General features: G+C 43.8%; 1 protein-coding gene across 2 annotated transcripts in view; it reads right to left on the bottom strand.

The window, feature by feature from the left end:
• LOC143300672 (lysine--tRNA ligase-like) overlaps positions 1–10,313 on the bottom strand; it is a 38,903-nt gene extending 28,590 nt beyond the window's left edge. The window contains exon 1 of one of the 2 annotated variants that reach the window (XM_076614514.1): positions 10,295–10,313. Coding sequence is in view for 1 of the 2 variants with exons in the window: in XM_076614513.1 (XP_076470628.1) it covers positions 3,469–3,500 (32 nt within the window). In the remaining variant the exon portion in view is untranslated. Of the gene's footprint in view, positions 1–3,468; positions 3,526–10,294 lie in introns of those variants that run through there. The other variant, XM_076614513.1, reaches the window with a different exon arrangement.
• Between the last annotated feature and the right edge of the window lie 2,571 nt (positions 10,314–12,884).

Raw genomic sequence — 12,884 nt, 5'->3', positions numbered from 1 at the left:
TTACAGACCTTCTCAACAACATAAAGGTGCAAGAAAGAAGATAAGACTTTAAAAATGTCTTAGCCTGAAATTGCTGATTTTTTAAAAATGTGTTAGCCTGAATGTATTGCTGAATACAGAATCTACTCATACAGCCTTAGGGTGGATTTTTGATAAACAGGCAATTTTCGTGTGGGTAACTGGTGGGCCTTGTTAAAGGTGCAGTTTCGGGGGACACTAAGTTGAAGTGGCATGGAAGTCATAAAAGTTAATGCTTTATGAAATTAGACAGAATGGTTCCAGCAACCAAGAAACAACAAAATGTGAAAACTGTAATACTGCTGAGGATCTACCCCCTCCACCCAACACCCTACCGCCAAAAATATATCATAGTTTGTTTCATGCCAATGTTGTCTTTGCATTCAATCAGTTATCCAGGCTACTTGGCTTCCTGTGTGCTATCTTAGTATTTGATAACTATGTAGACTGACCCACTGTAGCAATACCTTTGACATAGCTACTATTATATGGTAGGCTTAATTCCTCGGGTCCATCATCAGCAAAAAAGGATCCAAACCAAAAATCCTCTAAAGAGTAGCAAAGAGAACACCAGCAATGTCCAAACTGAAACCACGTCAGTCAGGAACCTTGGTGTTGTCCTTGACAATACACTGTCTATGCAAAAATTTATCAGTCAGACATGTCAGTCCTGCTACTGTCAACTGTGGCGCATCAGTGCCGTCCAAAAATATCTGTCCACTGACAACATCTAGACTTGTCGTTTCTCTCATTCTCTCTCACCTTGACTACTGTAACTCTCTATTGTCTGGTTTGCCTGCTTCATCCATTCAGTCCCTTCAGCGCATACAAAACTCTGCTGCCCGACTCATCCTCAGAAAGAAAAGATATGAGCACATCACTCCTCTTTTGCAACATCTCCACTGGCTCCCTGTCTCACACCGAATAAAGTACAAGATCAGCACTGATCAGCACTCTGTTATAAATGTATTCACAAAACTGCCCCTTCCTATCTCTGTGGCTGCCTTCACCTCTACACTCCATCTCTCTCACTACGATCAGCTTCGGATCCACTCTATTTACACATACCCAGATTCAAACACTCGAATGTTGGCCGCCGTTCTTTCTCTGTCTCTGAACCTTGCAATTGGAATGAACTTCCTCTTTCAACTCTTTGAAGTCTGGCCTTAAAACCCACCTCTTCCCAAAATAGCCTCCCTTACCTGCCCTCCTTGTCTTTAGTTTCTACAGTTTTAGAGTTATGCATGCGTGTGAATGACTTGTGCGAAAGCGCTTTGATTTGTCTCTACACAAGATTCAGCACTATATAAATACCATTATTATTATTATTATTATTAAACCTATAAATGGCAGAGCAGCAACACATGTCACACAATGTCAGACTCCTGCATGCACTGGTATATTCCATGTTCCTTGTATATGAAACATGGAACCTCACAGCAGATTTGAAAATAATAATCCAAGTCATGGAAATGAAGTGTTATCACAGATATTCTGATAAATCACCAGTGAACAACTGTGTCAAACCATCTAGCAGCACTTTGGACCTTGTGATGATCTGCTGATATCAGTTAAGAAAAGAAAGCTGTACTGGTATGGCCGTGTAACAAGACTGAATGGCCTTGCTAATGCAACCCTCCCAGGAATTGTTGAAGGAGGGAGACAGAAAGGAAGACAGAATAAATGGTGGATTGAAAGTGAAAACATTGCAGGATGGACAGGAAAACTATTTGCAGAGAGACCAAAGCTTCAAGTTTAACACACAGCTGACACACCTGGAGGAAGATGGTGAACAGTTCTATAGTGTGGCACCCCAATGACTCTTCACCAAGCTGTGGGAGAAGAATTAGAAGAAGAGGAGGTAGCTGGATAAAGAGGAAAGTGGTGTAAGGTCGAGAGATAACTACACGCAGAAGGGAGAAATTTTGACCGAGAAAGGTACTGTTGAAAAGAGAAAAATAATGGGAAATGTGGCCAGGATAGGCAGGCAGGATAGGCAGGCCTGAGAGGATGTCCATTTCCTCAAACATTTGACACAAAGGCTTCATTCACCTCCACTGGCAAAGAATTTTATCGGTAAGACAAAAGAAATAAAACTTTTAGTTTTAAGTAGAGTGGTTCAGTAAGGTCTTCAAATATGTCTTCAACTCTTGACTACAAACCCTGGCAGAACCAAAGTACAATGTTCAACTTCAAGCAGAATCCCAGCTTCATTAAGGTCAGGACGATCTGCAGCTGACTTTTTTTCTTCATACCTTTCGTCAGACAGCTCTAAGAAAATCATTACAAGCAAGAAGACCTGTTTACCTCTATTCTCAGGGCTTCTGGTGATGCATAAATATGCATCCCTGATGTTTTGAAAATGCAAGCTGATTGAGGAGGTCCTTAGGGACATTTTCTAGAACAAATCAAAAGACTTAAGACTAAGAGCTGAAACAGTGTAATGGAGCTTCAATGTGATGTTTCGCCATCTCTTGGTCCAGAAACCTAGACAATTGTGCCAAGGTATGCCTACCTGCTTTGTGTGCATCACTGCAGATTCGTTTAAAATGTGTGGCTTTTTAATAGCGCTCTGATGAGTCTGGTACCTTGCATGTACTGATATAGATTTACAGTAAGAGTCCCTAGAACCCCCAAGATTTTCAATTTATTGAAAGTCCTGTACACCTGGTGTCTGTTGACTTCATAAACATTTTCAAGCAGGCTGTTCAAGTTGCTGAAGTTGGTAGCCTCATTTCACAGCAACATGATGGGTGCATTAAACTTCACTGACAAAAAGACATTTCTCGAGTATTATCACTGAGTCTTGCTCCCCAGATAAATGCACAGAATGCAGGCAATCCAGCTCAATAAAATTTTGGATGCAAGGTAAGCATCAAAGACTGCTTGAGCCACCCCTGTGATATGGCTTCCAACACCCAGCAAAGGTCAACTTTGTGACACAAAGACCACTAAATGTATCACATGTCATGTGAATTTCACACTGTTAAAAGGGTTTTGCACGGTTTTGTATTGCATGGCATGATTACTAAATTAGGAAATTAAAACATATTGGTACAATTACTGATGATATTCGATAGTAAATGTTCTTTAAACCGGTTAACTTTGGTCTAAATGTTTTGATTAATAAAGAGGTAAATAAAATAGGTTCTTGTAGAGGTGTGGGGGTGGGGCAATTGGGGATGTGGTGGCGGGGTGGGCAGATCGCTTCGACAGCCAGGCACACCTGCACGATCGAATCCATCTGCCCGCGAACCGGCAAAATTTTATCGACGAGTGGTTGTGTGCAAAGATAAAGATGATGCAATGTAGGGCGTTTTTCTTTTCCTGTGCGCATAGTAAATAACAATATGAGAGAGATGAAGCAAACCTACGGAAACACTAACTATTTTATTTGTAATGCAACAACCAATACTGTCAGTGTAACCATTAACGCGCCCTTTCACTTACTTTTTGCTGAGACTTTCGCCAGAATCCGCCATGATTCCCACACGTGCTTGGGCTCAATCTACCAAATTTGTGATGGAGATGAAACCAAGTGAAGATGTGGCATTTTCAAGATGAACACCTTCACAGGATTCAGGTCCTAAATTCACGAAGGTTATTTTTTACAATCCGGCTATTTTCTATCACTAGCGGGGGAAAAGTGTCTTCCAAACAGATATAAAATCGATCCACATAGAACTTTTTTTTCTTTTCTTTTTTTCTTTTTTCAAGCAACTGGTTTGCGGAAATCCCCCAATATGTGGCAAAATAATCAACGTGTTGATTGTGGCTACACAGAAGAAGAAGTAGTGACAGCATTTAGCAAGACTATGCACTTTCAGACATTGGGGGTGGGGGTTAGGAATTGTGTAAACAAAGTGAGTATGTTTTAACCCGGTGTTCGGTTGTCTGTGTGTGTGTGTGTGTGTGTGTGTGTGTGTGTCTGTGTTGTCGTCAGTTTAACGTCTTTCCACTTGAAGTGATATTATACGAAAAAAAAAAAAATAATAATAAATAAAAAATAACCTTGGGGGTAGGGCCTGTGAGAGGGGGAGGGGTAAAAGTGTGTGTATGTGTGGAGGGTGAATAGGGAAAGACAACGCTAGGAAAAATGGAAACGTTATAAACGCCAACATCAAACAACTATAACATCTATAACAAATGTCCGATAGGACTATGCAGCAAACCTTCTGCAATAACAAATAACATATTGGAATTGTTAATAACACATTCAAAAGAACTTTTGGTGAAGTCTGGCAAAAAACATTTTAGATCTCTGTGTGTGTGTGTGTGTGTGTGTGTGTGTGTGTGTGTGTGTGTGTGTGTGTGTGTGTGTGTGTGTGTGTGTCCGTGGTAAACTTTAACATTGACATTTTCTCTGCAAATACTTTGTCAGTTGACACCAAATTAGGCATAAAAATAGAAAAAATTCAGTTCTTTCCAGTCATCTTGTTTAAACAATATTGTACCTCTGGGATGGGCACAAAAAAATAAAAAAATGAAGCCTAATTATATGCAAACTGCATTTACTGTTACATTTATATGTTTTGTATTCTCTAAACTTGGCACTTTGATCTGATATTCTGACACAACAACAAGAGCAGTCATTATCATTTCTTGTTCAAACAGGAACTTCTTTTGCTAAGCATGGAAGTTTTATTTATTTTGCAAACGTTTTGGTGCAGATAGTAAAAAAGGGAAATTACTCTGTAATTAATGCCAGGGTACTTAATTTGCCACAAGTGAGTCTTGAAGGCCTTGCCTCTCTTGTTAGATCAGTTTTTAGATGGTCTTCATACATAATTTTCGGTGGTCGATTTCCAGTACTCATTCATTTTCCTGTAAGTTGTGGCTCAGACTGGCGAGTCATAAATGAATTCAGTTGCCAGACTGCAACAGACTTCCATGAAAGGTGTAAGCCTATAACATGTTGTATTACCTGCCGCATGCAGATCTTGGCCGGAAAAACTATGTGATCCGCGGCACAAATTAAAGATGCTTTTTTACAAATAGGCTTGACTACTGGCATTTCAAGTGTCAACAACAAAAATGTAGGTAACACTGACTGGTTAATCGTATATATTTTTAAACACAAAGACTCACGGACGGACCAGTGCACGGGCAAACTGACATGTACAGCGACCGGATATGAATTCAGTCAACAGAACGGTTCGTGATCTTTACTGTTCCCCGGCGGCTTCAAAACTGTCTTTAAAAGCGAAAGTGATAAGAAACTATCAGTCTAGAGAAAGCTGGACAATACAAGGTCTTTTGAGAAGAAGCCCCACTCAGGTGTTTCGGCCCTTAACTGACGGGCGCAATAGCCGAGTGGTTAAATCGTTGGACTGTCAATCTGAGGGTCTCGGGGTCGAATCACGGTGACGGCGCCTGGTGGGTAAAGGGTGGAGATTTTTACGATCTCCCAGGTCAACAAATGTGCAGACCTGCTAGTGCCTGAACCCCCTTCGTGTGAATATGCAAGCAGAGGATCAAATACGCACGTTAAAGATCCTGTAATCCATGTCAGCGTTCGGTGGGTTATGGAAACAAGAACATACCCAGCATGCACATCCCCGAAAACGGAGTATGGCTGCCTACATGGCGGGGTAAAAACGGTCATACACGTAAAAGCCCACTCGTGTGCATACGAGTGAACGCAGAAGAAGGCCCTTAACTCCTTTCACTCTGAGGGGGCCGGGTCGCACCCAGGTCATGACTCCTGGATGCTCTTGTATTGCCTTTTTTTCTGGTCCTCAGCAGGTTCGAACCCGCACCTCCAGGTTGGTCGCCACTTCAGGACTGAAGTCGCCTTTTCTGGCAGATGTTTTAACCACTGAGCCATTGTACGCCTAGTTTGAGTAGGGAAAATTTAATCATTCCTTCTCGACCAGATCCAGCTGGAACTCTTTTCTGCTACCTCTGCCATTGCCTTGAGAGCCTGTGTCCTCGCTCTACAAGAAATCGACAGCTGTTTAATGTTGCTGTTGGCAGACGCGCTCATAAACCCTCTTGCACCAATCTCTATGGCGAGGACTTTGGCTTGGAAGTGGCCAGATTTTCTCTCTGGCTAGACTAGCATACTTCTCGGTCTTGTAGATATGGGCTTCCTCCATTCTGCTTTCGTACGGCATAGTGAGCTCAATCAGAATTGCTCGACTCGGAATCGTTGCCTTGGAGTGGAGAACCATGTATTTGATCTGTTTATTTTCGCTTTTTCCAAATAAAAGGGTTAAACCAACACACCGTCCAAAGCGTCCACTATGACTAACCACAAATGGCAATAACAATATTCCAGTTTCAATCATGCTAGTTCCGAATAATAGAAACAGCACCAGTCAGGCTATATCACATTTCCATCCCTACAACAATGTTTGGGAAAATCTACAGACTGCAATTAGACAATCTCCATTATAAAGAAAACAAATTTGAAACAATCCGAGCTGAATATTATTATGGCAAAAATGTTACACCTAAAAACAACAAATTTACTAATTCCCCCCAAATATTTGGAAGTAAAAAAAATCACCTTCACCTCTCCCGTAGTCTGGGTTCAGACCGTTGGGGCACCGCTGCTGCGCCCCAACGGTGCCCCCCCAAAAATACTGGATTTAAAAGATTTCCACTAAAAAAAAATCACATCAACCTTACAAGCAACCTAAACCTCACTCTGATGTCAACAAATATCACAAGTCACATCACTAAATTAATGTTACGAAGACAAACACAGACTCCCTCACCTGTCACCAGGTAAATAGGCACGCCACTGGCCCAGAGTGAAACACAGACCAGTACATAAGAAGGGGGTGACAAGGGAAACGTCCCCACAACTTCACCGACGGCGCCCAACACTGAGCACGCACGCTGGAACGGCGACCCGTTTCTCTTCAAAGCTTGGCCTCAACAGCCCAGGGGAATCTTTCTCTCCGAACCAGATAGATTCCCGATCTCGCTCAGAGTTAAAAAAAAAAAAAAAAAAACTTCAGGAGAAGGACATGCCACACACATATCCCAGATATGCACGTGCAAAAGCATGAAGGAGAGAGGGAGGTGAAGGAGAGGGATGGAAAGAGCGGGAGAAGGGAGAGAGAGGGGGAGAAGGGAGAGAGAGAGAGAGGGGGGGGGGGGAGAAGGGAGAGAGAAAGGGGGAAAAGAGAAGGAAAAAGAGGTGCAGACAGGCATGCACACAGATCGCCAACGAGCCGTGACAATACTCTCCTTCTTAAATTCAAACCACATGTTTGAACCTTGACCACATGTCGCGGTGAGTACACAGAAAAAATGTTCAACCAACCCCAGTGACAGATTTTCCCCGAATTTCCCCATTTCTAAAAATAGTTCGCCTGAGGCCAGAGACACACCCACACATGTCAACCGAAAGAAACTTGTCTCAATGTGTTCCCAGCACAACAATTCCATCAAACAGGACATACTCATTTTGAAAATAAGAGGAAAAGGACAAGAAAAAATTGTATAAACTGTTTAGACAGTACACCCCACACTTTCTAACATTTGAATATGTACACGTGGCAAACAAAGCAAAATGAAAAGGCCAAACCATGAATACAGATTTTACATTTTAGTGGTGTGCACGTTTTATAAGCCGTTTCAGAAGACTGGCATGGAACACTTTCTCCCTCTTCCCAATTTTTACACAGTAGTCTGCCAACCCAACCCGGCGCACGACTTTGTAAGGGCCCTGCCACTCTAGCTCTAGCTTGTTCTGCATGCTGGGACGGAGCAACACCTTGCTGCCCTTTATAAACTCTCTAGGCATCCCCCCAAAAGGGACTCTGGGGGGACTCTTCGTGTAGCGACTGCCTTCTGGCACCTCTCGCATGACTGGACATAATGCCTGATGTCGGCACACATACCCGGCCAATAAAAATGAGGGAAAATCTTGTCCCGGGTACATTGAATGTCCAAATGACTAGACATGGAGTCGACATGGCCCAGCCGCAATACAGAAGTGTGTAGAGTCTTAGGAACACAGAGCTGTGTGACTTCTCCACAGTGGTTCCTGAAACATCGGAAGAGCACATCCTGCTTACGGCGGTAAGTTACTTCCCCAGATCCTGCCTTCTGAACCAATTTACTTTTGGCTGACTCTCTTGCTTTCAGCAGGTCTGGGTCTTGGTCCTGCTGCTTTATGAGCTCCTCTCGAGTTATGTGAATATCTACACTATCTGGGGGAAGAGGAAGGACAGATTTGGAACTACGCTTGGGCTGGGCTCTACTCCTTACAGTACCCACGATCTTGGAGTCAGCGTAGACGGGAACGTGCCATCAGCATTCCATGCCGTGTTCCCAATAAGGACGTCCTCAACTGGTGCGTCCATTACGGCCACATGAAACCTGCCGCAAACGAAAGGCGACTGCAGATTCACCAAAGCTATCGGCAACAAAGATGAACATCTGGATTCTGCCAAGATGACTCGGGCTGTAGACCCCGTGAACGAACTGGGAGGAACCAAGTGACGGGCCAAGACAATCATGTGAGCCCCAGTGTCACGTAGACCTCGGACAGTCTCTCCATTGACTACGACCTCACAACGGGGGGAGTAAGTTTGTGAAGCACAAGGGACGCACAGACTAGGGGGTGGAGGAAGATATATTTCCCTTGAAGGCAAGCGAGTGACTACCATAGAAACTCGTGTGGGAGGATTACACTCCCGAGCGAAGTGTCCGATGTTGCCACACCTGAAACAGGTTGGTGGCTTGGGGTTGTGGGTTCCCTGAGCACCTGGCTGTCCAATGCCAGATTGACTGGAAAGTTTTTCATTGGTCTGAACTGGCCTGGAAACTATGCCCTGTTCTCTTTCCACCCTCTTGGAGGCCTTGGAATCTGCTTCGGCTGAACAAACACAGACTCCCTCACCTGTCACCAGGTAAATAGGCACGCCATTGGCCCAGAGTGAAACACAGACCAATACAGAAAAAGGGGGTGACAAGGGAAACGCCCCCACAACTTCACCGACGGCGCCCAACAGCACGCACGCTGGAACGGCGACCCGTCTCTCTTCAAAGCTTGGCCTCAACAGCCCAGGGGAATCTTTCTCTCCGAACCAGATAGATTCCTGAACTCGCTCAGAGTTAAAAAAAAAAAAAAAAAAAAGTTCAGGAGGACATGCCACACACACATCCCAGATATGCACGTGCAAAAGCATGAAGGAGAGAGGGAGGTGAAGGAGAGGGATGGAAAGAGGGGAAGATGGGAGAGAGAGGGGGAGAAGGGAGAGAGAGAGGGGGGAAAGAAGGGAGAGAGAAAGGAGGAAAAGGGAAGGAAAAAGAGGTGCAGACAGGCATGCACACAGATCGCCAACGAGCCGTGACACCTTCCCTACCTTGTATTCTTTGACAAGTGATTTCAGAGGTAGCCTCAACTTTGCTTGGCGATAGTAGAGTGCCACGTCAGTGAGACCAGGTGGGACACCAAGCCATTTGCGTGTGTACTTGTTGATCTTTGCTTCAATTGACTCGACTGTGCTACGGTTGATACCATATATCATGAGAGGCCACAGGAGCTTTGGTATCAGCATAGACTGTTGGCACCACACTTTGAATTTGTCAGTAAGGCCACACTGGTCTATGAAATGCAGGCCTTATTCTGCTGTCTGCGTGGTTTCCGTTCCTTTTTCTGTATCTTTCAGGGACTCTTCATACCATCTTCCAAGGCTCTTGACTGGTTCATCCGACACTGTTGGAAGTTTTAGTTTCAGTTTCAGTAGCTCAAGGAGGTGTCACTGCGTTCGGACAAATCCATATACGCTACACCACATCTGCCAAGCAGATGCCTGACCAGCAGCGTAACCCAACGCGCTTAGTCAGGCCTTGAGAAAAAAAAAGAGAAAGAAAAAAAAGGTGAATAAATAATAGATAAGCTTACATAAATAAATAAATAATAATTATAATATAAAAAAGGTAGTAATAATAATAATAATAATAATAAAATAATTTTAAAAAAAGACAAAAAAAGACAACAATGATGATAAATAAGCAAATAAATGTAAAACATGAAGACACACATTCACACATACACCCACACATGCATAACAGATGTGCACCAAACATGCAGTTTCACAGATATGAAAGCACAGTCAAATACATATAAACGTACATGAGCTCCAACACACACATACACACACACACACACCACACACATCACACACATTACCCTGCACCTCCTCTACCCCCGTCCTCCACACACTCATTTCTAGTCTACGTATCGCAGCTTCCACGGCACACACACACACACACACACACACACACCACACACACACAGATGAACACTTACTTGTACAAGCACTTGGTTGGCTACAGTGAATGTGTTCGTTTCAGCTACCTTTCCTTTATGCTGTGAGAGGCTCCGTAATTTCTTTGGTTTGAAGTTCATCCTGGCTGAGCCAACTGCTTCAATATTTCATGGTTGTCATTCCTCAAAGGAGGTATCTGGTATCCGTTACCGAGGTCGGCTCGATCCGTTCCCTTCACTGAGGACTTCAAGATCATTTCCATTGCTAGCACGAACAGGATTGGAGAAATTGCACAGGCCATGGCTATGTCCACTTCCAGATTGATCCAATCTGTCATGTATTCCTTGGTGGTAACCGCATTGAGAAGCCATGGAAGTACTTCTTCAGCATTTCCCTGATGTTCGTTGGTACATGAAGCATCTCGAGAACCAGTTGGATCATCTCATAAGGAACTGACCCGTACGCATTTACCAGATCCAGCCTTACCACGTCTAGGTTCTTTTTCTCTTTGGATTGCATCTCAAATCATTGTGGCATGTTCTGCACAACCAGGAAATCCTGGGATGCTGCCTTTCTGGACCGACACATCCAGGTATTCATTTTCTGTGAGTTATTTTGTCAGTCTTGCAGCCATGACAAAGATGATTTTTCCTTCGACATTCAGGAGTGATATTGGTCTGAACTGGCTGATGGTACTTGAATTCTGTTCTTTTGGGATGTACACGCCATCAGCTATCATCAACTGGTCACTGATCTTCAGGTTCCTCCATTCTGATCTTATCACTCTGTGGAGCCTCTCAAGAACTTTAGGACATTTCTTGTACAGCAAGTACGGTATTCCGTTTGGCCCTGGCTTTCTTGACGACTTTCTGTACTTTCTCAAGGATTGGTTGATTATCACTGAACTTCTTCTCTGATTTCCTGGCATGAACCAAACCCTTGAGATCTAGTGGTTTCTTGCTTTGCGGATCGGATTACGTTTTCCTGAGATGCTGTTCAAGTGTTTCTTTGTCCACTGTGAATGTCCCTGATTTGGGCTGCTTGAATAGTTTCCTGGCGAACTCAAAGGGGTCTTGGAAGAAGCAGCCTTGTGTCTTCTTTTTGCTGATTCTGCTTTTCTGATAGCACTGTGCTTTGCTTTCAGGTTTTTCCAAAGTTTCTGTAGGCCCTGCTTCTCAAATTCTGAAGCAATCTTCATCCTTTTCTTGAGCTTTCTTTTTACATTTCGGATGTTGTCCATTTCTCGTTATCGCCTGGATTTTTGAGGAGGTGTTCTTGTCTTTGATTCTTTCATTCCATTGGTTTCCCGACAGGTTTCATACGCGATATCTCCGTAGGTGGTTAACTTGTTTTCCAAGGTGCCTTTTCCTATCAGCGCATCAAGTTTTCTGGTCCAACTCTTCCCATTCCGTTTTGCACTTGCAGGTGGTAAGTTTAGTTTCTGGCGTTTGGCTTCAAGATCTTGTACAAATGATTCGTCTGAATTATCAGCATGGATGTCCTTGGCACTGTGGTTTGAATCCTGGCCATGTTTTTCCAACGTCTTATCTGCTGGCACAGTGCATTGCTGAGCATTCGTCCGAGTCAGATTCTTCATACAGCACTTTTTGGTTCTGTGGATCTTCATGCCATGCTCAGTGGAGAATTTCCGCCCACAGACACATGGGAATTCCATCGGTTCTGGTATCATAGTCCGTTTACCATTTCCAGTCGTGATTCTGTTGGCGCAGATGGATTCATCATTATCTCCCCCTTTTAATATTTCGCCGGATGACGTACAAACAGAGGCGATGTTTCCGAGATTGTTACATGCAGTTCAGACTGGGAATATCTCCAATTCTTAGTCACAGACTTCCCAACAGATCCGTCTCGATCTCCTTCTTTTAATATTAATAGCCATTTCATTGCCACTTCAGAAACCGTTAAGTCCTCAAGCTCGGGTGTGTGTTAATTTATCACGAAAGGCCGACGGCGCCTGTGGCTGCCCTGACTCGATCGATGACTCACGGACTGAGGTAATAGTGTATCTGCCGGGAAAGGTGTGGTGAACAGGCCTGGAGTGGAAGGGAGGAGGAGAGGGGGCACCAGGGTGCACAAAAGACAGCAGAATGACTAGATCAGCCTATGCACAAGTCCACTCAGTATTTTCCCGAGAAAAAAGACTGACGAGACCAGCCGGTGTTTTTTGTTGTTGTTTTTTCTCAGGAAAGAACCTCCTCATGTGTTATTATTTTTTTTTTCTCAGGAAAGAACCTCCTCATCCACCACTTAATGTAGCAACCACGGGGTGCGAATGAACATATCGGAGATTTCCGTGTAACATGTGTACATATCACACGCTGTCGTAAACAACACATTCTCTGAATCTGTGTTCAAACACACACGATTGAAGGGTGTTTGTCAAACCGATTTATGCTTTCCCGCGATGAATCCGCATGATTTATGTGGAGACAGTTCTAATGGGAGGAAGAGAGAGACACAAACACACAGACAGACAGAATAAGAGAGAAACCGATAAACAGAAAGAGACAGAGAGAGAGAGAGAGAGAGGGGGAGGGAGAGAAATACACAGAGAGAGAGACAGACAGACAGACAGACATGACTCACGGACTGAGGTAATAGTGTATCTGC

The sequence above is a fragment of the Babylonia areolata genome, chromosome 26, assembly GCF_041734735.1.
Source record: "Babylonia areolata isolate BAREFJ2019XMU chromosome 26, ASM4173473v1, whole genome shotgun sequence".
NCBI classification, from domain to species: Eukaryota; Metazoa; Mollusca; class Gastropoda; order Neogastropoda; family Buccinidae; genus Babylonia; species Babylonia areolata.
The sequence above is the reverse complement of the archived record's forward strand: the minus strand, read 5'-3'. Positions and strand labels throughout refer to the sequence as shown.